This window comes from Amphibalanus amphitrite, unplaced genomic scaffold (assembly GCF_019059575.1).
Source record: "Amphibalanus amphitrite isolate SeventyFive unplaced genomic scaffold, NRLGWU_Aamphi_draft 000012F_arrow, whole genome shotgun sequence".
NCBI classification, from domain to species: Eukaryota; Metazoa; Arthropoda; class Thecostraca; order Balanomorpha; family Balanidae; genus Amphibalanus; species Amphibalanus amphitrite.
This window is the reverse complement of record NW_024881508.1, coordinates 495,835-522,950: the sequence shown is the minus strand read 5'-3', so window position 1 is coordinate 522,950 and position 27,116 is coordinate 495,835. Positions and strand designations below refer to the sequence as shown.

The following is a 27,116-nucleotide window of genomic DNA, read 5'->3' as shown; positions in this document are numbered from 1 at the left end:
TCATCTCAGGCTCAAAAGAAACGGTATATACCATTCGAAAGCTGACGGAGAGCTGAATCCAAAAATGTAATTTTTATCAAAATCGATCGATGGCCTTTTTTGAAAATTGCGTTTTTGTAAAAACTTAATAACCTTTTATTCAACGGGTTGTCCCGGACATTCTTGAAAACATAGACATGTATTATTGAGTTCCAGTGAAAGCTGAACGCCAAAAGAACAATACTTAGCGAAGCAATATTTCCAAACATTAATATGCGTCTCCCACAGCCGAAAATAAGGTGCAATCACACATCTCAGTGTCACGATGGACCAAAGTCAGCCACACAGAAGCGTGAAATGACCCTTATCGACTCGCAGACCCGGCGCTCTCGGCCCGCCTGACCGGCCACGGAAAGAACGTTCGGCTCTCGTTCTACTGTGACTAAACAAATGTCATATTTGTCACTTTAACTGTCCACATCGCTATTAAAGTTATTCAGGATACCTGGGAAGAAAATTCATTGTTCTGCTTGATTTAAAACATGCTTTAATTTACATTTTTCTTATACATGTTTTGTTCCATCCAGCTGCGATCAGTGCCCGCACAGGGGAAGTGAGCGGGGTTTCACTGTCAGAGGCTGTACTGGTGACAGCTACTCGGCCGTGCGACCGGTCAAAGGTTACACTGCCCCGCCGGGCGCTACCCCCACTCCACCCGAGCTGAGGCCGGTGCAACCTCTGACATTTCAGCGCGGCCAATTTTCCTTATATGGGCATGATACCAAGCTCAATTGAGCAAAGTAGACATGAACAAATGCAAATTAATGCATGATGTGAAGATGACAGAACAATGAATTTTCTTCACATGTATCCTGAATAACTTTAACAGCGATGTGGACAGTTAAACTGACAAATTTGACATTTGTTTAGTAGAACGAGAGCCGAACGTTCTTTCCGTGGCCGGTCAGGCGGGCCGAGAGCGCCGGGTGTGCGAGTCGATAAGGGTCATTTCACGCTTCTGTGTGGCTGACTTTGGTCCATCGTGACACTGAGCTGTGGGATTGCGCCTTATTGTCGGCTGTGGGAGACGCATATTAATGTTTGGAAATATTGCTTCGCTAAATATTGTTCTTTTGGCGTTCAGCTTTCACTGGAACTCAAAAATATATGTTTATGTTTTCAAGAATGTCCGGGACAGCCCGTTGAATAAAAGATTTTTAAGTTTTTATAAAAACGCAATTTTCAAAAAAGGCCATCGATCGATTTTGATAAAAATTACATTTTTGGATTCAGCTCACCGTCAGCTTTCGAATGGTATATATCGTTTCTTTTGAGCCCGAGATGACCTTCCGACGAACCGTGTGGACTCTGACGACGCCTTGGTATCGCTCGACTCAACCATCACAGCAAAACATTCGAACCGTCCATCACTTATGTAGAATCCTCGTGAGGCCTCAGTTCCCTGACCAGCAGCAGCACCGGTCCAAAAACCACCCGCGTCATGCGGTCACTCGTCGCCGCCGGCGAGTCCTGGACCCAGCGCGATCTCCGGGCGAGCCAGTCACGGTCACGACGAGAGAAGCAGGGCGGCGCCTCGTCACGGAGAGGCCGGAGAAACCCGGACCGGCACAGCCCTCCGGACGTAATGCGATCGCCATTAGTTCGGCATCAAGCCCGGCTATCAGACTGAGGAAGATCAGAGAAGAGATCCGACACGGCAGTGGGCCTCGCCGGCTCCCTGACTAGGTCACATGATCAATAACTTCAGCCGGAGGCGCCGAATCAGTCACAGAGCTCTTCTGTAGTTTGCTGGCGACTGATCGCGGCTGTATGCCTTTACGCCTTTACAGAACCTCACGCCGAACAGAACGAGAGCTGCGGATACTCGGTATGTTCCTCAGCATCGATCAGACTACGGTATGTGGATAATCACGTGCGCTGGCTGTGTGCCTTTCTGCTTTAGGTTGGATTAATGATGAAACTGTAATCGTATTACGTTCTGGAGCTTCTTACGGCTGAGCGACCCCCTAAGGAGTCTACATAAAATATTAAGGTCGATCGGTGGACCAAACGGTAGGGGCAGTCCGGACTGTCGTATCGATCTGGGTTCCAGTCAGAGACGGCAGAAGGATAATCATTCTAACATTTTAGCCTCGCTGCCTTTTCAAGCCGGGAGAAGCGTCAGACTAGATTGCTCTGTTTATTTTGCGCGCCAGACTTTCTGTTCATTTGGCGCAACGCCACTTCACCACTGCACTCTGCGCTTTTCAACTGAAGTTGGAAACGATCTCAACATCATCGCCGAGCAAGAGGACGGTCAACAAAACTCCAAAAAGAACACTCGACGCCACAAGCCCAATGATAAAAAACTGTCCGACCACCATACCGAGCTAACCGACCCAGTGTAAAAGGAGAGGCAACCACTGCCGTCCATCTTCGTGTGGGAGGCTACAGGCGCACACGCGGTCAGCCGAACGCGTCTCGGCCGAGCCACATCGCCACTTTCCTCGCAGAGCCGTCGCAGCGCTCTCGCTCTGTGCGAATCGTTCGCCAGTCGGTCCGGGCCGGTGTTTGGAGCTCGACACGCTGCGATGTGCCGCCGTCCGGAACACATCGTCGACAGCCGTCGGTCCAGTCGATGAAGCGAGACACACTCGGGAGGACAGCAGAAAAACACACACACGGAGACGACATTAGGCGGTGTTGAATCCATCAGACGACGGCGACAGTCAACTGCCGCCAAAAGTCGCTCCCGAGTGTTCCCATTCGTCGCCCGAGCTTCACGATCTGATAGCTTAGTATCGGCGACCGGTCATTCCGTCTCCACAGAGGAAGTCGTGAAACGTTATTAGCTCCTCGATCGGCCACTGTGAGAGACAGTCCTACACCGCAGGACGCGGACGGCCCGTGTCCGCCAGCCTCTCAGTTATTCACTGACAGGCTGATAGAGCCGCATTAGCCAAGAACGTAGACCGTGGCACCTGCTGGGAACAACTGAAGACCGCAGCTCAGGAGACGTCAACGAAAGCGGGCCACACGAAAAACCAGAGATGCATACTAATTGAAAACGTTTGAGATTCATGAGCAGTGAACAGTGGAGGTTTCCCGCACAGAGGGAGAGAAATTGAATTTAGTTGTCGTGAGAGCTCGTGCGCCTACCTCCATGAAAGTCTGGATGCTTGCGTGAAGCATTTTTAAGTACAGTGATCCACCAAACCCCTGCCCTACACTCGGCGGGTCAGGCTCGACCTCGGGTCAGCAGCGGGCACCCGTCCGTTGGAGAACTGGGCCGCCGCCGTCCGGCCCCTCGTGCTCGGCTGTTCTGGATCTCAAACCGTTTATCACACTGCACAGAGCCCCGCACCATTACATCATCACGATCCGCTACCGGGCCGGCCAGTAGGCCAGCTGGAATCGATACCCTCCACCTGTGACCTGACATCGGCAGTCGGCACAGAGCCGCTGGGAGCGCTGCAGGCATGCTCACTCTTCCTTCCTCTCTTCACCTCCCGCCGGGTCTCTCTCTCTCTCTCTCTCTCTCTCTCTCTCTCTCTTTCTCTCTCTCCCGCACCTCCCACCAAGCCAATCCCCTCTCTCCACCACCACTGAGCCAGCGTCCCAGTGTTGACCCGGGCTAATGGCAGCACAAACCTGCCCCGCGTCTCGGCCGGTGGCACTCCGCGGCAGGGTCAGCTCCGGTGACCCGCCGGGCCGGAAGTGAGGCGTGCCGCGGACCGACCCGCCGGTCAGTCATCCATCACCACCGGCCGCGCAAAAAGCGTCACGACGATCGTCCGTGACGCGGCGCCGTCACGGACGTTTCACCACCGTCCGCCGGCGCGGTGGACGGCACAGGAGCGCCGGTGGCAATCCGCCCGGTGCAAAAACGTCCGCACACGCACACAGGTGTTCGCCGTTCGGTGTGCGACAGTCCGACACGTCGCAAAAACGCACAGCAGGCACGCGCCGTATTCAAACAATGGGAGGCGACCGACCGACTTTGTTCGCCGACTGTGTAATGACTTGATCAAGACAGACCTCGGGATGCGTGAGCATAGGCACATGCAAAAAGTTTACAAACGTAAACGAGTCCAGCATTATCTGGAACAGACCATCGCCATCGCCACCATGAACTTCCTTCTTCCGTGTAATAGGAACACTATCCTTTGCCTATCGAGGCGTAAGTAATACCACAGCGGATGATCAGTCCATCCTATTGAACCGAAGCAATGCTTCATTATGCATGCCAACCAGACACACTGGCTGCCGCGCCAGGCCGGCCGGCGGGCGCTGGCGGCCCGTGGGCACTCCCCAGGGCCGCTGTTATCCCGCCCCGCGTCCGTCGACGACCGGCGATCGACACACGCCGGCCCAATTACGACCGACGGGGTCGGGTCAGCCGCTTCGGTAGTGACGGGCCGTGAGACCCGCCGGGCCGCGGCAGGACGCACCAGGTACGGCTGGCGGCCTCAGATACGTCCCTTGGGACACTGTCCACTGCAAGACTCTCCTGAACCAGGAACAAAAACTCTCCTCACACAATTCTTCCAAAACAGGCCGGGACGGCTGAATGCGCCTGAAACCGACTCCCACACAATCTAGCTGATATCGAGACCGCGGATCTCATCCCGCAGCAGCCGACCACAGGCGGCAGAGCGGGACCGAACCGCCGCCGGTCGTCTTCACGAAAAGTAATCACGTCCTCACGGGATTCACCGACGCGGCACCCGGTTCCCAGGGCACCACTTTCTCGGCGCGAGTGCGCTAGTCCCGGCACGCGAGTCGTCTAAATCAGAGGCGACGCGGCGATGGCCAGCTAACTCGGCTGGTTTCCAACGCTTTGTCGGGTTATCACAGCACTCACATGCATCTAGTCTGACGTACAGACACCCAACAGGCGGCAGCTGACCGCACAGAGAGTAGTCAGCCTGCTGTGTATGATTCAGCGAGCCGTCCCGCGCGCTCGCGTGGTCCTCGTCACGCCCCCGGGCGAGGCGACATTGGCTGGTATGCCGCTCTTCCCTGTGCCGTCGGACCCAGTCACGCTCCAGCTACCGAGCGCGACACGGCGCCGTCGACTCGGTGCCGCGCTCCGCCGCACGGAACTCTCTTAGCACGCTGCTGACTGAGACACACCTGTCCGGTACCACTGCAAAGCATGGCGATAAGGAGAACACACGCAAGTTCCTCTAACGGAGAGATTCTTTTGCACTATAATCATCGTCCGTAACTCATGGAAGACCACCGCGGAAGTGCACAAAGGGGGCCGGCTGCACTCCGCGCGCGTTCCCGCCCTGTCACGGATCGGTGCTGCTGTCACCGGTCCGCGAACGGAACACACCTGGCGCGGCGCCGGCTCATCCTTCTGCGAAAAGAGGCGGCCGGTGAGCCGCCGCACGCCACCGGCCGGTGCACGCCCCGGCCCCGTGTCATGCCCTGACCCGGTGTCACGTTCGTGTCGCCGCCGGCGTGCCACTCGACACGAACCTACCGCGCTCTCCGCTCAGGTCGGTCGTTCGCCGGGCTGTCAGCGGCCAGCCGGGCAGCCGTGCCCGGCGAGTGAGTTCCCGTGAGAAACGCACACGGTTCGCCGTAATGTCCGCCGGCGGCGGTCGGACGCGCCGCCCCCGTCGTGGGAGCTGCCGCCGCCCGGACACCGTCCGGCCACCGCCGGCCGGCCGCGCCGCGACGCGCCAGAAACAAAAGAGGGGCGAAGACGCTACCTTGCGGAACGCCGGGTCCGCTCGGCTGCCGGCGGCGTGGTGGGGTGGCGTAGGGTGCGGTAGGAGTGCGGTGGGGTTGTGTGGCCGGAGATTGGGCAGTCTGCGCCCGACGGCTCACGTAGAGGAGCTCTCTGCCCGCCGGCGGGGCCAGCTAAGTACCGGATCTGGTGGTCAATTAGGTACCGCGAGCACCAGCCTAGGGCGCAGACGTGGCTTCTTTGTGCACCCTTTACTACAACGGCAAACCATCATTGGTTTACTGCTTACTGCCGTTCGGGATCATCGAACAAACAGCAGACGTGACCTGCCGAGTTGAAATGATGCAAGCTTTTCAACTTTACTGTCGCCCTCATCTCACGTTACACTCGAGAACAATAAACACCCCATCATGTAAACACGGCCGGCAGCTCGATGTTCCTTTGATGAGCAGTAAGACGACAAGAGGCGGTCAAGGGCCACTGAGTAATGACTAGATTGTTTTAGACGTTCATCGCCTCCTAACCGGCTATTGTTAGCCCACTGACAATCCGTCGCAGCGCCCGTCAAGTGGGCTAATCAGAATGTATGGGCCGCGGAGCCTGTGGGTGGGACGGAGGTCGCCCGCCAAGGCAACAGGTCAGCCGTCGCTCCAACACTGAAAAGCGCACAGCCGCGTGAAGGTCGGCATTTATACAATGAAAATCCGTGAGATTTCCATCAATATTCCAAGCACGACCGCACATGGCGACGCGCGACCTTCACCAAAACTGCATGCACCACTTGCGTTTCAATTCACATTTACGGCGATAGGTTTTAGCGCTTTGTGAAAGCGGATGGCCAACAATTACAGCGTGTGAGCAGGATGTAGCCGCCATGGTCACGATCGAAGTTGGCATGACCGTACACGCATTCTTTGATCGCTTTCAACACCTTGACCGACTTGATCTATTGTCATTGAAATGCGAAAATGAATAAAAAAGAAATGAGTGGATCTCACGACCAGCTGACAAGTAACAACCCTCCATGGCGTTCTTCATCGTTCTATGCATACATAGAAATGAAAGCTACAATAATCCGCCACCCGTATGCTCCGCAGCGACACGAGCGATCTCTTAACGCAAAACACCAAACCGCTGAGCATCAATGGCTGATGAATTACAGCCGGTAGACGTCGGAGAGCGCGTAATAAGTCAACATCTAGTCAATGATTCAAAGCCACAATGATTCAATGCCTAGAAAATGCATTAGTCACGCTGATAAAATCCATAAGTAATACGCGATTGAAGGGCGACACAATCACCGAAATTGGCAGAAGCGGATCGCAGCAGTCCATCTCAACAGAACCGGCCGGAACCAGCCCAGGCCCGCTCGCCGACACGGGCTTGTCGGATCGTCTCTATCCGACTCCATAGCTCTTACGGTCAGCGGCTGTCGGTACCGACACGACAGGGAGCGGAGCTGGACAAGGGTTCGGCTTGCACACCAGCCTGCAGCGTCGGGGCGAGCCACGCTACAAGTCTGCTGTCTTAACCAGGCCACAGCTTGGAGCAGACGTGAGGAAACCCTCTTCCAGACAGGTGCCAGATATACGGTCGCGCTAGAAGCGAGCCGCGATGAACTACCGTCTTAACACGCCGTAGACTAGGGCAGCAGACCTGAGACCACCTACTGAGGAAAAGACCTCTCACTGACAGTGAGTCACGTCGAGGCATCGCTCGCTGGCAGCCACCGAGGCTTTGGGGATATACCCTGTCTCCATCACGAGAATTGCTAACTCGGCACTCACGGCAGCCTGCAGTTCTTCGCCCAGCCGACGTTGGCCACTTGTTAGCCGGTGGTTACATCTGAACACCGCTTAATCAGCACTTGTAACAGGTTTGAGTGCAATGCAATATAAAAACGCTGATGCAACCTAACCACTCGACCCGCGGCTAGTTGAGGTGCGGTAGTACTGGTCAATGGAGGAAAGGCAGGAATAGTTACAGTCGAGCGGCACCATCAGATTAAAATGACTGCAAATGTCCCGTGATGATGAATTTAACATAGCTCGGCAGGAAACCGCGCTCACTTACGAGACAATCTGAGTAATTGCATATGGCCCCATGAGATCTACAGCAGCCGGCCCGTCGGACACATTTCATTTCGACCAAACCGGGTCAGCAGTTGCCTGAAGGGTCCGGGGTTCGCTCCACCTCACTATGACCGGTCCAGAGCTTCGGTCTCACACCAGTCAGGCCAGAGACGTCCTGAGACAACCTGTCACAAACTGACAGCCTGGCGGCGTCTTCAGCGCCACCAACATCACAGTCGTCATCAGCGTCAACGTCAGAACCACTGCAGCTGTCACAGTGGCGCTCCTTTGTTTCCTCTGCTCTTGCCGAACGGCCGTCGCCAGCTCACCGGCTCGCCCCGTCAGTCAGACCAACTGTCCGAGCTGGACGCCGCTGGCCGACGCTGCCGGCCGCGCCAGCTCTCCGGGTGTCCGAACGGGGAGGGGAGGGGAGCAGGGGAGGGGAAGGAGGGTAATAGTTACTCCCCGCCGACCGCGAGCTGCGACAGCTCTCTCAGTAGCCGTCGTTTTTGTACAGTTCCGCCGCGTGCAGCCACTAGCCAGTTCATTTCCGTGCGGTACATCACCTAAAACAGTGCCCCGTGACCAATTCATTTTTGTGCGATAGCTAACTGAAAACGGTGTCCCGTGACCATTTAATCATTTTGGGCGCTAAAATAGAGCAAGCAGCCATAAACGCAGCGGAGGGTCAAGTCTCTGAGCGGCAACAATTCAGGTACACTGTAAATGGCGAGCGGGGTTCCAGTTAGCTACAATCAAGCTCCACAAGGCTTTTGGCGGAAGTCGTGGGCTCGAACGCCTGACGAGCAAATGCAGCTGCACCAGCAGCCGTGACATCACCAGTAGCAGCTCAGGGGCAGTCGAAACAGCAGCATAAACGGCAGCAGCAGAAGCAGGTCGACGGGGCCCGGCTCCGGTATCAGCAGCACGCTCCGCCGAGCCCACTACCTTTTACCGCCCAGGCCGGTCGGCAGCGGTATCGGCTGACCGGGCAGGTCACGTCAGGTGACCATTACTGGGGCACAGCATGACCGATCACACGGCACCCGTCGATACGGGGTCGGGCCGCGGCCGTGCTGACCACCGAGTGCTGCGAGCAAAACCCGCCGCCGGCAGCACGGACAGACCTGGCGCGGGGGCGGCGGAGGAACACGAGCGTGAAGGGTTTCTGCAGTAAAACGCGAGCCAACTCTGCTCCGAACGTGCGGAGAGGTTGGCCAAACGATACCGGGTCAAGTCAGGGTGTCGAATTGTGCAAGCAGACTGCGCTGCTGCACGTGCTAATGATCAGTCAATGTTAGCAGAGCACCTGACCTGATGTTAGTTTCACAACAAGGAAGCCACGACCTTGCATTAGCAGTGTCTGGCATTAGTGAAGTTATCGTGATAATAGTATCATAGCAGTATCAAGGCACCCAAAGGCCAAACATCGCAGGAAGCAGATGCAAAACATCTCTTATTTAGATCCTCGCGGCGATAACTGTCTAAGGAGCAGCACTGCTGATTCAGCTATATCAGCTATATCACATCAGTTGCTGCTGTATCGATCAGCTGAGGGCGGCACAAAGACCAGACCGGTTGCGCAACCTTAGCACTCAGCTGCATCGCTGGTCGCAAACATGCCAAAAGAGCGTTCCACGCCACGGCAGTAGGACGGGCATCCACAACACGAGCGTTTGGCCTCGGCAGAACACAACGAGCGTCCACAGGTCGGCGGACAGCGGATCAAAGGCACACGCCGCCGGCTCGATCATCTTAGTGACGTCAGAACAGCTGGGCTATCGGGCCGTATCGGGCACAGCGCAATGCCGGGGCAATCCGGGAAAATACTGCAGCACTCTGAGAAATACCGCTGGCGGCAGCGGCGGCAATGTCAGGCATCAACAATAATCACAACACAACAGTCATATAGCTGACCTCCCATTCAAGATCCGCGGTGACCTGGCAAACTACCATGACGTGTTACTTCCGTGACCCCAGAGAGGCCACCATCACTGGCCTGCCGGACTGCAATCCCGTCCGCCGACTCCGGTCAGGGCTATCAGCCTGGCTGGCAACATCGGCCGTCGATCAGGTCCACCCTGGCATCCATGTATAGTCAATGAAGCCAGCCGCATGCAAACAGCACAGCGTACACCCGTTACATCGGCCGACAGAAGGATCTCCGTGACCGTCTTCGGCGGTCGGTCGGTCGGTCGGAGGGCGGGAGTACGGAGCTGACCTGCAGTGTTGGTTCCGTTAGGGGCCTCCGTGTTTATCACTGCTCTGGTCTGCTGCCTTTGGCTAGAATTCCGTGGGGACTGGGGCCAGCGTGGTTGGTTTTCTGGATGCTTTTGGGTTCATCATATCTTCACGGAAAGCTCGTTCTAGGCTGCTCTGACGTCAAAAGGCTGTTATCGACGCAGATCTAAGCTGAAACTTTCACACCTTCCGTTTGGAAATTCCTTCGCGAAAAAAACTCACTTGACACAACCCATCCCACCCGCCTTCCACGTATTCCCAGCAGTCTCTGGCAGTCCCCCAGCGCTGTGAAAACCGCAGCATCACCTCCCAGGCCCCAGCCTCAGTAATTACCTGCCGGGGCCCGTGTGAGCGCGCTGAGCGGGTCGCGACCCGGCGCCGCGGTCGTGCGCCGCGTTCCTCGACCCCGTCACGACGGAGATGGTCGGGTAACGAGCATCAGCCACGCGCCGGCCGGCCCGGTGTAAACAGGATACGGAGCGGACCGAGCCGCCGAGACCCCGGGCGGCTTCAGCCTCGGCGGCGCCTGAGCGGCAGCGACAAAGGAGGCCGACGCGTGGCTCGCAGTCGGGCTGTCTGACGGGGACGGCGTGCCATTTGTCGCAGTGCCGACCGCACATCGCTCAGCGCCGCCCCCGTGCGTACCGTGCACCGCGTGTGGGCCGAGCGTTACGAGCGGTCCCTCCGTGTCGTGTCGAGCCACAGTGTGTCATTGGTGGGGTGTCACGGGACACGGGACAGGTCAGTGACCCTAGACACGCAGCTGGCAGCCCGACTCATCACCGCCGCTACCGAAGACAGCTAGGGCTGACATCCGCCCGTCACATTATCGCACAAAATGACGAATCGGCTGCTCGGCAATGTTCATCACCACCTCAGTCGGCTCTCCTTCCCTCTCGTCGTCGAGACACTTCATCGGTGGACAGCCAGTAGCCACACAGCCGCAACAGGCTGACAGACCGCGCCGACAGCCCCGACCAGAGGAGGGTGGTTCCCAGGCACCGCCAGACGACGGTGGGCGGTCCGGAAGCGCGTGACAATGGGCCGTCACCGCCCGGTGGTAGCGGCGTGGGAGGCAGAAGAGGCGGGCTGCGCGACCGGGCCGCCACGGCACCGCGGCTAGAACATGACTGGCAGACGTGGACCAAAACGTAGGCCGTCTGTCTGTGTTTCCCTGTCTGTCTCCATCCCTCTGCCTGTCGTCTGTCTGTCTGTCCCGATCCTCTCTTCCTCTCTCTCCTTCAGGCTGATGCCTTGTGTGACCGGCCATTGACCAAATCGACAAAATGACCGGGAGGCACGGAAGCCAACTAACTTCACAAACAGAGGCCATCAAACAATTGTACGCTGAGAAAGCATTGAGGAGTAGGTAATACGGAACAACAGCGCCGCTGAAGTATGCCTGCCTCCAACGGAGCACCTGGATTTTCCCCGGTACCGGCCACGCCCTGTTCGTTCGATTTCCTGTGTATCAGACCCCACCAGCTCATCCCTGCACCCACCAGCACGCTTCTCCTCCGCGTTCCAGGCCGGAGGGACGCACGACGGGCGGCTGGCGGCGGCGAGCGGGACAATCAATGCGTGCCGCCACCCCCGCCCGGGCCCGCAGCCAGCCTCAGTTAGCAATCAATGTGGCGCGGTGTGGCGTGGTGCGGCGCGGCGCGGGCTCGGCCACCCGCTCCAGGGGAGGAGCGGGTCGATCGACGCAGCGGCGGAGGGGCAGCGGCCGGACAGTGACCAGCGGACAGTCACGGTCGACAAACAGACACCGCTTCTGACAGTGACCGACGGACGGCGAATCGACGGCGACAAAACCCCGCTGCAGGGTCGTCACCATGACGCAATGCCCACAAAGCACTAGCCGCACAGAGCACCCCACCAGGGCCAATTTGTGTACTCGCGCTGAAATTATTACCCAGGTAAACACTGCAAATGAACGTCATATGAGGTAATTTGTAGTCATGTAAGACAACCGACAGTAGCTTTGTCCCTGAAGAGGATAAATAGATGACAAATTACAGGGCCATAAAGCGGTGCACAAAGTCCCTAACATCAGCTCAGCGCTGCCGGCTTATCAACAGCGTCAGAGACTGTGACGATGCCGTCATTCTCATGACGTCAATGCTCTGTGGGAGGCACACTTCGGCCTCATCCTTCAGTCGCTGCCGCTCAGCCATCAGTCCCATAACACATCGGCGGATCTAATGCACACATCTCCCGCCGGCGTGGGCGTAGATTCCGAGACGGTCTTAAAAAAAGCAGCGTTGCCGCTCGGCGACTCGCCCGGGGAGTACGGTAGCTCATTTGCTAGTCAGGCAGACAAAGAACGTCATGATGAAGCGAGTCCGGCCGGCGAGCCGGCAATGATGCCGACTGTCAAGCAGGATGACCGGATGACCAAACACCGGTGTTTCCTCACCACCCACGCGGCCCCGACGGTAAAAAGTCGACCCATTCACAGTGCAGGTCGGGTCATAGAGCCAACTACCGGCGAGAGTCCACACCGGCTCCCACGGCCGACTTCCCCAGTTTCGACACCGGCACTTCAGGAACTCCAGGGGACAAAGACAAAAACGTGGTAATGTTGGCATTCGGGGTTTCGCCGCGAGCATGAACAAGTTGCAGCGGCTGGCAATTTTATTATCATGGTCGGCCTGTCGGTTTCGTCAGGGCTGGTTTACAATGGGGGAAGAGGGAGGAAGGGCGGGGAGAGGGAGAAACCAGCCGAGGGCCACCGAGTCAGCCAGCCTTGTCTGGAATGTGTCGCTGGATCGCGTGCCACCCGACAGGAATCAATACGTAACTACTTCCAGACGGCGCAAACAGGCGTCACACGAGGCCGGCGCGCGCCCGTCTGACCGAATCTGGGCCAGCGGCAGTGAAATGGCACGCCGCCGCCACCTCCCCGGTTCTGCCGGCCCCGCCCATACGCGGCACAACAATGAGGGCCAAGGGCGACACTTATATCACCCCCGTCAGCCGCCCGCAGTCCGCACCGCCTGCCAGACAGGCAGCGAGGCCGAACGTAGGCCGAGCCAACTGATTAACTAGCTCCCACGCGCATCCATCTAGCTCATGGCACAGCCTTGTCGGCGTGTTGTGATTGGATTCAAACGTTTATAAATCGAAGTCTTGTTCTAATCTACCGTCCATAGTATCTAACGTCTAACAGCCATAATCAGAATCAATTCATAAATCTAATCTAATCTAATTGTGATAAAACACTTGAGTTCTGGGGTCCAACTGTCCTGTATTTCGACACCCCAGTTAACCATCAAAACATCGGTATTGGTCGCGTGAGGATGATGCGAGGGAGCTCCGCATTTCACAACATCCTCCCCCCGCGAAAGTGCGCCAGCACGCGCTTCTGTTGTTCCGGTCTCTGTGACACTGGAAGTCAGGTTGCTTCCAGGGGGTATAGTCTCTGGACTGGCCGCGCGAGCTCACCACCAGCTGTTCGCACTGTCGCAGACCGGGTCAAACCGTCCCGTCCCTGGTGCAGCTGGGTGATTTTGCCCATCTGCCAGAGTGCTGGTGATGTCTTCGTGTTATCGCCGATCAAGACCATGTCCCCCACCTTGGGCTGATCATTTGGCTCACGGCGCGGTACTCTCAGCTCCCTCACGTACTCTCGTGCCCACCTTTGCCATAGGTGCTGAAGGACCTGCCGTCGGTACCTCCATCTTGCTCCCAGAGAGCGCCCAGGTTCGCCATCCGTCTCCGGGTGGTCCGTGGCGGCACGCTCCGCAGACTCATGTGACGTATCTCGCAGGAAGTCTTCAGGCGAAAGAGTTCGTACGTGATGTCCTCAGTGAGCGGTGAAAGTGGTCTCGCATTTATGACACTCTCAATGCGACATAACACTGTTTGCAGCTCGGAGAACGTCATCAGGCTCTTGTACAATGTCTTTCTCAGAGCGTCTTTTGTTGTCCGCACCATTCGTTCAAAAAATCCTCCCCACCAGGGGGCTCTTGGCACGTTAAACTTCCAGGTCACGCCTAGATGGGTCAAGCGGGATGCGGCTCCTTGAAAGTTTGTGGCGTTGTCGCTGAAAACTACTGTGGGTTTTCCACGACGAGCCACGAACCGCTCGAAGGCCGCCAGGAAGTCTTCTGTCGAAAGCGTTTCCACAAGCTCCAGGTGGACGGCGCGGACGGCAGTGCAGGTGAAGAGGACGAAGTAGGCCTTCACCGGTTCAGATTTCTCGCCATCTTTGAAGTACAGGGGTCCACCCAGGTCGACACCGATGCGCGAGAAGGGTGCGCCACCGCATACCCTCTCCTTGGGAAGCGGCGCCCTCTCCTGTGACAGTGGCTTCAGGCGAAACACCCGACATCTTGCACAGTCATGTATGGTCTGGCGCACTGTCTGGCGACTCCGGGGTACCCAGAACCGGGATCGGAGAGCGAACATTGTCTGCTGTATCCCTGCATGACAGAGATTCTCATGCAGGTCTAGAATGACCAGCTTGGTGTAGCGGTGTTTGCTGGGCAGTATCAGCGGGTACTTTTCTTGTGCAGTCAGTTCTGATTCTTGGAGACGGCCGGTCACTCTCAGGAACCCGTTGTTTAGATGCGGATTCAGATGGAAGACATCTGAAGTCCCGGGAACATCTTGTCCGCTCTGAAGCCTTGCTTTCTCATCTTTAAATGCGTCGGTCTGAGCTAGTGCAACCCATAGGTCGCCAGCTCTCCGGATCTCCTCCTGGGTGAGTTCTCCCGCCGTGTCTTCTTCTCGCCGTGCCTTCTTCGTCCAGCGAATGACCCAGGCGGTGACGCGATGCAGACGTTTCAGGGAGCTGTAGTTCTCCAGTGGCACCAGCTGACCGATTCCAGCGACATCTTCCGCGGTGGAGCACGCGTTGACGCTCACTTCTTGTTTCTCTTGCTCCACCGTGCAGTCAGCTGGTACCTCCTCATCTTCATACCGTGCCGGCCACTGTGCGTGAGGCATGCGTAGCCACACGGGGCCACGTGTCCACAGGTCATTTGCCAGTGCTGACGATGATGCTCCTCGAGATGGCAGGTCTGCGGGATTGTCCACCCCTGGGCAATGCCTCCAGGCGTCAGGTGAGGTCAGTGCTTGGATTTCGTGGACTCTGTTCCGAACGTACGTTCCCCACCTCAGTGCATTACTTCGGATCCAGTGCAAGGTGACTGATGAGTCCGTCCAGAGGAACTCTGCTGACGGCGCGATTGGCAGGTGCTTCTTCACGAAGGTCAGGAGACGCGCTCCGATGAGCGCCGCAGTAAGTTCGAGTCTGGGAATTGATAGGCCTTGTGACGGCGCGAGTCGTGTTTTGCAGATGACCAATGCCGTTTCCTGGACGGGTGCATCAGTACTGCTGCGAATGTACACTACTGCGGCGAGAGCGTCTTTACTGGCATCACAGAAGACATGTAACTGGAAGACTTCGTCATGTCGCCCGTAGAAGCGTGGAACCCTGAAGGCCACGAACTGCGTTAGCTCTGCAAGCCACTTTCTCCATTGGAATCGTGACTCTGACGTGATTGGTTCGTCCCAGTCCAGACCTTGTCTCCACAGGGCCCTCAGGAGCATCTTGACTCTGACAGAAAAAGCCGCCATCAGGCCAAGCGGGTCATAGAACGCAGCGGCGATCTTCAGGATGGTCCGCTTGGTCTCCGGCAACGCCGCAGCATAGGGTAGTGTGGGGTAATTTGAACATATTTTTACGTCTTCTCCGTTGTACCAAATTCCAGTTCAACCCTGGATGAAGAAAAACTGCTTCAGTAGCGCAAGTGTCACTTGCTTTCACCATGCAAGCCTCATTTTTGGACGAGCCGAGCATACCTTGAATAGCATAGCCTCACTTCTCCACCAAGTCACGGTGTGTTCAAATTGCCCAACCGTGGGGTAATTTGAACATACTGCCTTTACCTGTCATAAAAACGATAGTCTCGCCAGCACCGATGTTGTTTGACCCATAAACAAATAGGCAGAACAATTCTAAACATACCTTCACTTGAAAAATCAACACAACAGCAAAAATAACAGTTGCAGAGTATCAATATCTGCACGCTGCACACCGGTCAGTTGACAGAATTCGCCCCTCTTCAATTAACAGAACGTCTATCATTTTTGTTCGATAAAAACTCTCCCAACCGTACTACATCTGTTAAAGTGGTGCCAATCGAAACCTGGACATTTGGAGTTCTGATTTTATCCAATGTCCAATTCGGAATTGTTTGGACAAAGGTAGCAGACTGGACAATATTGGACGATGGCTTGCTACACTTCAGCGCTTTTTATAAAGTAATCGTGCATAGCATTGATTGGCGAATGGAAAGCTTGTTAAGATCTCAATATAATGAACACTTTTCGGCTGGTAAAATTACATGATAAGCAATATAAATGACGGTTTTGAGTGTTGATAGCTGCATAATTTTCGGACATATTTGGACAAATAGTTGACTTTAACATTTTTGGACGGAAAATCAACAAAAATGCCGGACATTAGACGGATATTAGACGTAAATTTTCTAAAACTGGCATCACTTATCTGCTACTGCCTTGGGTCGAAAATATTGGCAAAAAAAACTGAGAGCGTTGTTTTTTTTTCGGAGCTATCCCTGTCTTCATTCAAATTCTCACACTATGTTCAAATTACCCCACGCTAAAAGTTATTTTGCCATTTTAAAAAACAGGGTTGAAAAGCAAATTTCTTGGATTGACGGCGCTGATTAGGTCATTATACAACAAAAGCCGTTGCGCATTAGGCGCTAGCAATGCAAGATTTTGCGCTGCAATGAAGTTGCAATGACGTGTTGTTAGGCGTTTTTCCTTGCGAAATTGATTTTTTACACTGTGCGTCAACATCTTCATTCCCTGAAACTTAAAACCCCGTTCATATGATAGCCCTTTTAGTTACGATACTTTCTCTCATTGGTCTTATTGTCATGCCACTTATGGATTTTCCGTAATTTTCTGTTATTCACACTATGTTCAAATTGCCCCACATGTTCAAATTACCCCACCCTACCCTACTCTGCCAGTGTGCGTGTGCACATCTCCAGAACGTCTGAAGCAGGCTGCCAGATCACCCCCAGTACCTTCCGGTCAGTTTCCCCACAATCACCGAGATTCCTTTCAGTCTTTTCACCCGAGGCACTCCTGTCCCACTTTGTCATGACCATCCCTGCATCAAGGAAGATATACTGTGTCCGAGCTTTGACCTCCTCCGCCTCCTCTTCCGTGTCGACACTAGTGATGAGGTCATCACAGTATATGTCTCGCTTCAGCAATGTCACCAGCTCGGGGTCGCACTGTTCGTAGAGCTTCAGGTGATGCCTGATGGTAGCTTGGAGGAGGAACGGGGACGCATTTACGCCGAAGATAACTCTTGTCATCCGGTAAGTCGTCGGGACAGGATCGGTCGCTCTTTCCCTCCATAGGAAGCGCGTGACGTCCCGCTCAGCTGGATGCAGTGCCACTTGCAGGAATGCCTTCTCGAGGTCAGCTACGAGACCCACTCGTCTGAACCGGAAGCGAATGAGAAGGCCGGTGAGATCGGCTATCAGGTTGGGTCCAGCATTGATATGATCGTTCAGGGCACTCGGTTGTCCAGCTGCAGCATCGAAGACTACTCGCACTTTGCTCTTTTTGTAGACAGCTTGATGAGCCAAAATATGCACTGGCCCGTCGGGTACGGTTGGCGCCTTCTCCGCGTGATCGTCATCCAAGTAGTTTTGGATTGCGTTATCATACTCGTTCAGCCGTCCTTTCTTCTTAAGTGACCTTTCACAGGCTTCTAGCCTCGTACTCGCGAGTATTTCATTCGTCGGGACGGAGGCTCTCATCCCTTCCTTCCAAGGCCAACAGACTTGATACCTTCCGTTTGGTAGGCGCTCCAGCGTCTCTTCAAAAGAGCGTTTAACTTCATCGTCGCAGCGAATGCGGTCCTTTCCACCATCGGCTTCCTCGGTACTAATTCCTACCTTCTCCAGGCTCCAGAGGTCTTGTAAGAGGTCTTCGGCCTTCTCCGCTCTGATGAAGTTGGAAGTCGCTGCCTGAGTTGCTTCCCCAGAGCCGGAGGGACCGGAGATGATCCAGCCGAATCGCGAGCCCAGCGCGATGGGCCCGGCAGTTCCGATCTTCATGCGGCCGTCGATCACTTCCCGCATGTAGTCCTGTCCAATCAGTACGGAGATGGTGTGATCTTCGCCTTCCAGTGTCACCGGTTCAGCCAGATGCAGTCCTTTCAAGTGAGCGTGACGTCTGATCGCCGGCTCCGCTCTCGGTGGTGAGCTGCAGATCGTCGGCACGACATAGGCTGTGATCGCCAGAGGTGGGGTTCCGTCACAGAGGCCTTTTAGTGATATCTGCACCTTCCTCATCTTTTGCTTCGTCTGCCCACCTCCGAACGACTGCACGTTCATGTCGTCGAGGGCCAGCTGCTGGCAGTGAAGCTGGTCGGCCACGGCGGATGTCACAAACGACTGGTTACTACCAGTGTCAAGCATTACCCTTACTACTTTTCGGTCCGCTTCGCCCATTGCATACACCTTCGCCGTCTGCATTAGAATGACCCCATTGCCTCCAGCGCTCGCTCCGCTAGCGCTTGCGGCTATTACCGTCGGGTTCGAGGACGGCTCTGTCGCTGATGTCTCGAGTTGTGCTGTGTTGACCGTCCGAGATGCGGATCGTTCGCACAACAACGAGTGGTGGGGGCCCGAGCACCGCTCGCACCTGGGTCTGTTGGCCGGGCATTCCGCTGCGCGGTGCCGGGGTTCTAAGCACCAAAAACATGCGCCGGCTCGAATCAGACGATCTCGCCGGTCAGTTATGGTCATATGCTTACCTTTCCGACATTTGCTCGTGGCATGTTGGTACTCGCAGAACAGGCATGTCTGACCAAGAGATCCAGAACTGGTCGCAAGGGCGGTGGCTGATGCTATATTTTTGCCGACTGATCGTCTTGACATCGACTCCAAGGTTTTACCGTGCGCGACTAAATATTGCGCCGCATGCTCGACTAAGTCAGCAGACACCTTGCATCCTTTCTCCTTGAGATAGACTTCCAAGGAGTCCGGGCAGCTTTCCAGGAACTGTTCGGTCACGATGAGATCGAAGAGACCTTCGTATGAAGCATCAGTTCCCGACAGCTCGATCCACCTGGCCAAGTATGACTCAAGACGAGACAAAAATTGACTTGGGCTCTCGTCTGTCTCTGGTAAGATATTTCTCAGTTTCAGGCGGTAACCCTCTGATGTTAGCCCATACCGCTCGAGCAAGGCTGCCTTTAAATCCTCATACCGCTCCGCTTGTTCTTCTGAAAGCCGGGAATATGTTTCTAGAGCCTTTCCTGTGAGGATGGCACTAAGGTGCCCTGCCCATTGGTGCTCCGGCCAATCATTGAGCCGGGCGTGGCGCTCGAATCTCTTGATGTAGGCATCCATTTTGTCTTTTTCTTCGTCGAACGTGGGCATTTTGGGACCCGTAACGGTGCCTCGTCTCGGCCTCTCCGTGTCCGCCGAAGTTTCCGACGGGGCGCGTAATCTTGCTAGCTCCAGTTCATGTTTTCGTTCCTTTTCGCGTTCTTCCCTATCTCTTTCCTTGGCTTTTTCTTCTCTCTCTTCCTTTTCTCTCTCTCTTTCCTTTTCTCTCTCTTCCTTTTCCTTTTCCCTCTCTCTTTCCAGTCTTCTCTCCTCTCTTTCTAGTTGTTTGCATGCGAAAGTCAACGCTGCTTCGCCTGTCCATGGATGATATAACACTGGATTGGTGTCTCGTGGAAATTAACATTGGGATCCGCGACATTGGGATCAGGCCTGCCATCTAGCGAGAGAATTATCGTAAGTTAGGAGCAAGCCCGGTGAACGCCATCTCTCAGCATTATGACACACGTGGGTGTGGTGTGTTAGTTGGCTTGAAGTGCATATTCCCACGAGTTGGAGGTAATCTTACTGGACCTGAGACGACAAAAATGTCTTAAATGCTTGAAAGCCAAAAACGTCAAGCAGCCTTTAGGTAATAACGAAAATAAAATGCGTAAGACGGTGTGTATTGAAACGCCCAGTCCCATCGGCTTGTACGACCTTTTATATGGTCATTTACTCACAATGGTACAGCAGTTTGATAATATGCTATACATATTTGGTAAGCTTATTCCTTCTTCTCCGAATTTCCGGCCCGATTTTCTTTGTCTTAGTTAATGTTACGGCACGTGCCACGTGCCAACTTAGGGGTTTCGAAATTGTTCCACATAAAGTAACTCCGCAATGGCTGGGCTCAATACAGTATAACTTCGTCAATAGTTAGGCACCCAGTGGCCAATGCATTTCCATGTGTCACTATGGGGGGGGGGGGGGGTGCTACTGCACGTGCGCACGTGCGGGGTGCCGCTTCCATATCTCAAGAACGGCTGGGCGGATAACACTCAGACTTCGTACACAAATGTCACATCGATGCTCGCACTGCATTGATCAGTGCTTACATTGGTGCAGAATCGTTAGGAAAACGATGAAATGAGATGCATGGTGTTTATGCCTTTCTGTTCCAGCAGCTGATTGATCCGCAACAGGAGATCCTTGTTTGTGAAGGCTTCGCCTCCCTTTTCCACTTCTTGTTTAACATAACATTAACAATGTACGAAGAAGATCACACACCAAAGTTGTTTTAGGCGGCTATCTTGGGCCAGGGCTGCGGAGTTGTAGTCAGAGCCAGCGGTTCTGTTCCGACTCGGAGTCGGTTGATTTTTAAAAGCTGTAATCGGAGTATGAGTCGAACGTCACTGAAAAGTCATCGACTCCACAGACTTACCAGGGCTGCAGAGTTGAGTCAGAGTCGGAGTCTGTGTGAATCGACAGTTCTGCCCGGAGGAGTCGGAGTCGATATTTGGATACCGGAATCGGAGTTGGAGTCAAAGTCACTGAAATTTCATCGACTACACAGCACTGGTTGGGTCCTTTTCATAGAGCGTCTTGAATGACATATTGAGCGGCAATGACGTTAGCAATTCCGTTCAACTTTTTCATTAGACTTATAGATAGTACTTACGTTCGTTTTGCTCTTTGATCGGACAATTTGTTTGATTTAGGCCAAGTAAAGACTCATGTGAAAAATAGCGAAAACGACACGTGCTGGCGGAGTCTCCAATAACTCCCTGTTTCACGATTTAATGAAGAAATAACATGGAACTGCTTATCTTATTACTGACCCTGCACATAAATCTATTGATTTCTTCGCTTTTACTGACATATAAAGACATAACCTTTTGAAAAATTGCACAACAAGCCTGCTACTACACCACACTCCCGTGTGTCACAATGCTAATCAGCGGCGTTCACTCGGCTTGCTCCTAACTTACGATAATTCTCCCGCTAGATGGCAGGCCTGAGCTCAATGTCGCCAAAAACTGCGAAGACACCAATCCATTATTATCTCATCCATGGCCTGTCAATCCATGTCTAGCTGCGACTTCAATGTAAGCTTCCATTTCGCTAGTCCTGAGTCCTGTCACGGTCGCCAGATGTTGTGATTGGATTCAAACGTTTATAAATCGAAGTCTTGTTCTAATCTACCGTCCATAGTATCTAACGTCTAACAGCCATAATCAGAATCAATTCATAAATCTAATCTAATCTAATTGTGATAAAACACTTGAGTTCTGGGGTCCAACTGTCCTGTATTTCGACACCCCAGTTAACCATCAAAACATCGGTATTGGTCGCGTGAGGATGATGCGAGGGAGCTCCGCATTTCACAACAGGCGTTAAAATGGCTCAGTTTAATTCCCGATCTCTATCGTCTAATAACTACGACTCACATCTCCCTAAGCGAACACCACAAGGTACTGCATCAAAGCAAGTCCACGCCGGCGGGCGCGCTCGGCCCGGTGTAACTCGTGTGAAGCCAGGTGGACGGTGGGGCAGGTGAGGAGGGATGGGGAGCGGGGAGGGAGGTGGGCCGAGTGTCGGACGGCGCCTCAGGCCCGCCCGGCGGCGGAGGATCATTACGGCTCAGACTCGACAGTCAGCCATTAGCCGGCGTGGGAGGAAGGAGGGAGCGAAGGAACGAAAGAGCAAGGGGAAGAGGAGAGCAGAGAACAGAGAGGAAGAGAGAGGTAATTACCCCCAGTCAGCGGCCACCCGCTGACCAGGCCGTCTATCCGGGACGGTCCCAGGGCCACCGCTGACCCTGTCTGACCCCCGCTGACCTCAGCTGACCCGGCAGCCGTTCCCGCCTGATTAGGGTCAGGTCACGGCAGATGGTGCTGCGCAGGAAGCCAGCCCGGACGTCCAGTGACCGGGCCGGGTCACTAATGGTGCCATGACTACCATTAATCCTGTCAGACAGCCGCGGCAGACCGCCAAACAACGCCCACCGACCCGGTCCGGCCCGGAGTGAGGTGCCGGAGCAACCCAGCGCTACTCTCCCATGACCTGCCTGGGAGCCCGGCCCAGTCTGATGTCCGGGTCACGTGCCCCCTGTGGTCAGCGCGGCCACAGTCACAGCAGTGATGGACGGTTGGCGTTACCCCGCTCCCAGGACCGCACACCGACACGGCTATCTCACACCATCGGCCGACTCTCAGGCCACACAGACGCGGGCATTGTCTTCCCCCGGCCCCGATATGGTGGAGCAGACCACGCTCGCACGGCACAGTCGACGACCGATATGGCCAAACTCAGCGACAAGGGAGACGAGACGGGCACGAGGCGGAGAATAGACGAAGACGGGAGACGAAAGACGAAGTGAGAGGCAAGATGGTGAAAGAACTATGTAGAGGCGGCAGATGCGAAGGGAGGTGTGTAGCGGGAGAGCAGGGGCGGGGATGGAAGGCGGCGACTAAGCGACAGCCGATACGAAAGATAGGAGACGGGAGAAGAGAGACGACCACCCACCGTCAAGCAGACGAGCCATCTCCCCAGACGCGATAGCAGCCACCTCCGCGCCGCTATCGCCTGGTATCAGACAGCCACCAATTTGGTACACGCCCGGCGCAATCAGCCCGATACCAATTAAACGGATAGAGGCACCATTAGCCGTGGCGTATCGGGCCGGGTAGCACGTGGACGGTGGGGCTGAGAGTGACCCAAAAACAGACGCCGGCGTGGATACGAGCGGTAATGGTGGGTAATGGTGCTAATCAGCGGAGCAGCTCAGACAAAGGATAAAGGCAGAGAGCAAATATGTAAAAGATGGGATACAAGAAAGAAAGATAATGAGAAGAAAAAGGCAGAAGCTAATGGACAAAACCAGGGAGACAGACAAAACAACAGACAAACAAAAAAGGTAAACATACCGACAAGCAGATAGACAGACAAACAGTCAGACAGGCCGTCCTCCAGATGCATCCGCACACACGCCCGCGGCGGTGGCACTCCTTGCTGCCACTCTGTATCAGCGGCCAGGGTCGGCTACAAGGTGTGACTGTGTGCCCACCGGGAGGACGCTCAGCGCTGGGTCAGGGACAGGACGGGGTCAGCAGGGCCCCAGACCGGCCCCGTGACCACCCGGGGACGAGGAGCCACTCACACATCAGCCAGAGGCAGCGGTCCGTCCGACCTCAGTGTGTGTACTGACAGGTGTGACAAATGACCAGACGTAAAAACCCAGAGAGAGCCAGACTTTTTACCACTTCGACGTCCATTGCTCGTTAGGTGGCAGTGGGGATGGTTCGTAGAAGACTTACAGCTCAACATGGGTGGAGATAGACGATATTACGGCGCCCATTAGATGTCGACCCAGTTGCCATGGTAGCTCTCTTTGATAAAAACTGTGCCGAGATAAATACAACAGAGGAGACGAGCAAAAACACCTGACCGACATCAGAATACCATCCAAAAGCCACTTAGGTAAAAAAAAAAACTTGTCACATAAAATTAGTCGCGGTCCCTGACACGACCCACTAGCCCAAACAAGGTCGGGTCCGTCTCTGTTCCTTCCCGGTGACCGGTTTGGACATCTAACATGTGACGCGTGCGGATAACTGTTCAGCGGAGCTACACGTGCGGACGCCGGTCACAAAAAGCCAATCCTATTTCATCCCCAGCCCTTTAGCTGCCTCGTCACTCGCAGCCACCACGCAGCGCTAAGCGGTCCGCACCGAACCGGTCCGAGTCGTCTCTCCAACGGTCCAGTTACTCGACACATAACAGTGAGATGAGCGTCCCACCGTCGGCGGAAGTGGCGTCACCGGCACGACGGCGCCCGGCTGCCGTCTTCCCACCGCCGCCTGTCCGGTGGACCGCCCGGCCAGGTAACCCACACCGAAACAGCATCGTACCGGTCCACCGTACCGACAACGGGGCCTGAGTGCCGGGAGGGTGTCCCAGCTGCCGGACGGGGCTCCGGAGGATGAGATTGGGTTTTGGGATGATCCGAATTTAATCGCCATTCACTGCTACCGGCATCCATACCGTGGCCAATACAGAAGTGGTGAGAATGGCCACCGCCCACACTTCTCCCGTCGAGAGGATGCCGGAAGGGCGGCGCCGCGGCGGTGCGTCCCACGCGGCTTGGTATCACACAGTGCCGCCCTTCGGGACCTCGAAGAGACCTATCACAAGCACACAGAAACCGAGCCGCCCGTTGGAGGAGGGAAACAAGACTGAGACTATAGCACATCAGAAGGAAAAACACCTTGAGTAGGATCCATTGGAGACCGGCGCCGATTTTCTGGGAGTCATTGCACCCCAGAGGTGATGAGCCCCATCGGGATAAAAAGACCGTGTGAGTTTCTAACCTTTCCCGAGCAGAACAAAACACACCGTGAGAACTTGTCCTGGACTGCCATGGTGAACGCGAGAGTTGTCTCGCCCGGTCACCAAGATCCTCCTTTCTTGTCGTCGGTCACCAAGATCTCCAAAGCTTCTGTTCTGTCCGATCACATAAGCCGCAAATGGTGCGGCCATGTCCAGTAAAAATACTGTGAAAACTCCTCCCTGATTCTTTTTCGACCACAGCGACCGCAGCTCTGTGTCCTGTGTCTTACTTCGACCTGTCGTGTCGCGTTAGCTGAACAGACCCGCAGCCGGTCGACCCTGACCCAAACGGACCACGGACACGACCAAGATTACTCTGCCGCTGCCTGTCTCAGGTGATTACACCTGTGTCTCAGGCGAGCCACAGGTGACGCCGCCCGCCTACCGCCGATGATGACCCCAGGTGCGATAGGTTGCGACCAACTGACCAGCCCATTCACACACACGCACAAGCACGCGAGTGAAAGCGACAGACGAAACCGTGCCCCCTGCCTTCTAAGAAATAAGCCAATGTTCAACGGCGTTCAACACTAAAAGGGAGTGCCGACCTACCCAATCACTCCCCAGTTTCAGCTGTCAGTTGTGATGAGACGACGAATAGCGATGAGATGAGAGCAGCAAAGTGAGAGGGCATCACGGTCAGTACTCACCATGATACAGTGGGGCTTGCCGACGGCCCACAGGTTGACCTTTTTGTCATCTCCGCCGGTGACCAGCACCCGGCCCGACTTATGACCCAGCGCCAGGCAGTTGACATTGGAGTTGTGCGCTACAAACTCCTCTGCGAAAGGCAAAAGAGACGGGAGGTCAGTTAGGCGGTAACTCAGCAGATGAGGAACTAAACAGTTGAGGCAAGTGGATGTAAATAATCAATACTACATAACATAGGATATTACAGTCATCACATAAACATCAATCAATACCACAAACATCAACAGTAACAGCGGTCAGCGTTCAGTATTGGGATTTAGTGAGCAACAGTCGGCCATCACAGTCAACATTGGTACTTTATGCGAACGGTCAGCAACTAACAACCTCCAGGCTCCGAGCAGACCCACACATACCGATTTCAACGGTTATCACCGTGTCCAGCCCTGCGAAATCTGTGCCACCTCACCGTCACATCAATGCGCTGCAGGGCGTGTAGCGGCATTGTACGCGCCGCTGAATACAAACTATGCGCTAGAAAACGGCCGCGTATGACCGACACTGGATACTGGTCGAGCGTGCTCCGCAATGACCACGTGCTACGGATGTAGCACAAGTAATACATGGCGGGCGCAGGTAGCACGTGTCGGATGGAGTGTGCTGTTGGCATGTCGCGGGGCTCGTGAAGGCAACAGTTATGTGGGCAGTGTCATAGTGATCTTAAACGGTAGTGAGCAAAGTTCAAATGCACTGCGTTGAAACTTGAGTGGTTGAGCATTGGACAAACAACACTCAGCGAAGTGCCCAGCGCACAACCACTCAAAGAAGTGCAAACGCACAGGGATGATGGGAATGTTTTGAATACAGGATAGTCCACAAAGGAGCATCAGTGTACTATGCATGAAATATAAGAAATCGACCACTCACTGCAATAATGCACAACCACACCAACATGCTTCCTGCAGAGGGTTAACATCAAACCGTTGTTCCATAAACCCATAGATATACCGATTTCACTTCCGTTTGTCTGCACGACATATGACAATATCTCGAACATCACTCGGTCATTCGGCTAACACGGCTGCAGCCGGCGTGCCTTTCTCAATATATTCCCGTGTGACACGGCATGGCACGACCGGGAGAACGGAAGCCGGACGACTCAGTGTTGAAGCCCATATCGTGCTGATCTTGCCCTCCACAACTGTCACGAACGGAAACATGATCCCGCGTCGGCAGTCCGAACACGGCCCTTGTCTAACAGCGTTGCAAGTGGTGTATCAGTGCCGACCCAGCGCTGGGGATTCCGTACATTGACGAGCGTATAGACCAGTTGACAACAAACGCACTTGTTCCATCCACGCAGCAGTGGCGGGGATGGCATTCACTGACAGTGATGCTGATACAGTCCGATCCGCAGCCCGCCCGCCAAGGTCGGAGTGACAAACTAGGATTGTGAGCGATGAGGGTGATTGCTTTGTGTTATGAACAACAAAAGTCTTGTTGTTCCCTTTTAACCTGATTTGGCACTCGGTATATCCATGTTATATTATGGAGCTTTGGAATATTTTTAAACAATACCAATACAAATACTATGTGACAATCAACAAAAAGGGCAAGAGGTGGGCCGCCGATCAATTCTTTATTCGATCTCCCAAATTGTTTTTAAACTAAAAATATGGTAGCGGCTTTAAAACGCTGGTAAATTCACCAGCCGCGGTTGCACAGTTTCTGGTCCGACAGCCTCCTGCAGAG

General features: G+C 54.7%; 1 protein-coding gene across 6 annotated transcripts in view; it reads right to left on the bottom strand.

Moving 5' to 3' along the window:
- The window catches only part of LOC122382805 (katanin p80 WD40 repeat-containing subunit B1-like), a 77,634-nt gene that overhangs the window by 25,523 nt on the left and 24,995 nt on the right, over positions 1-27,116 (bottom strand). For all 6 annotated transcript variants that reach the window (XM_043368659.1, XM_043368641.1, XM_043368622.1 and 3 more), the window contains one exon: positions 25,367-25,497. In XM_043368659.1, the coding sequence (XP_043224594.1) occupies positions 25,367-25,497 (131 nt within the window). The remainder of the gene's footprint in view (positions 1-25,366; positions 25,498-27,116) is intronic.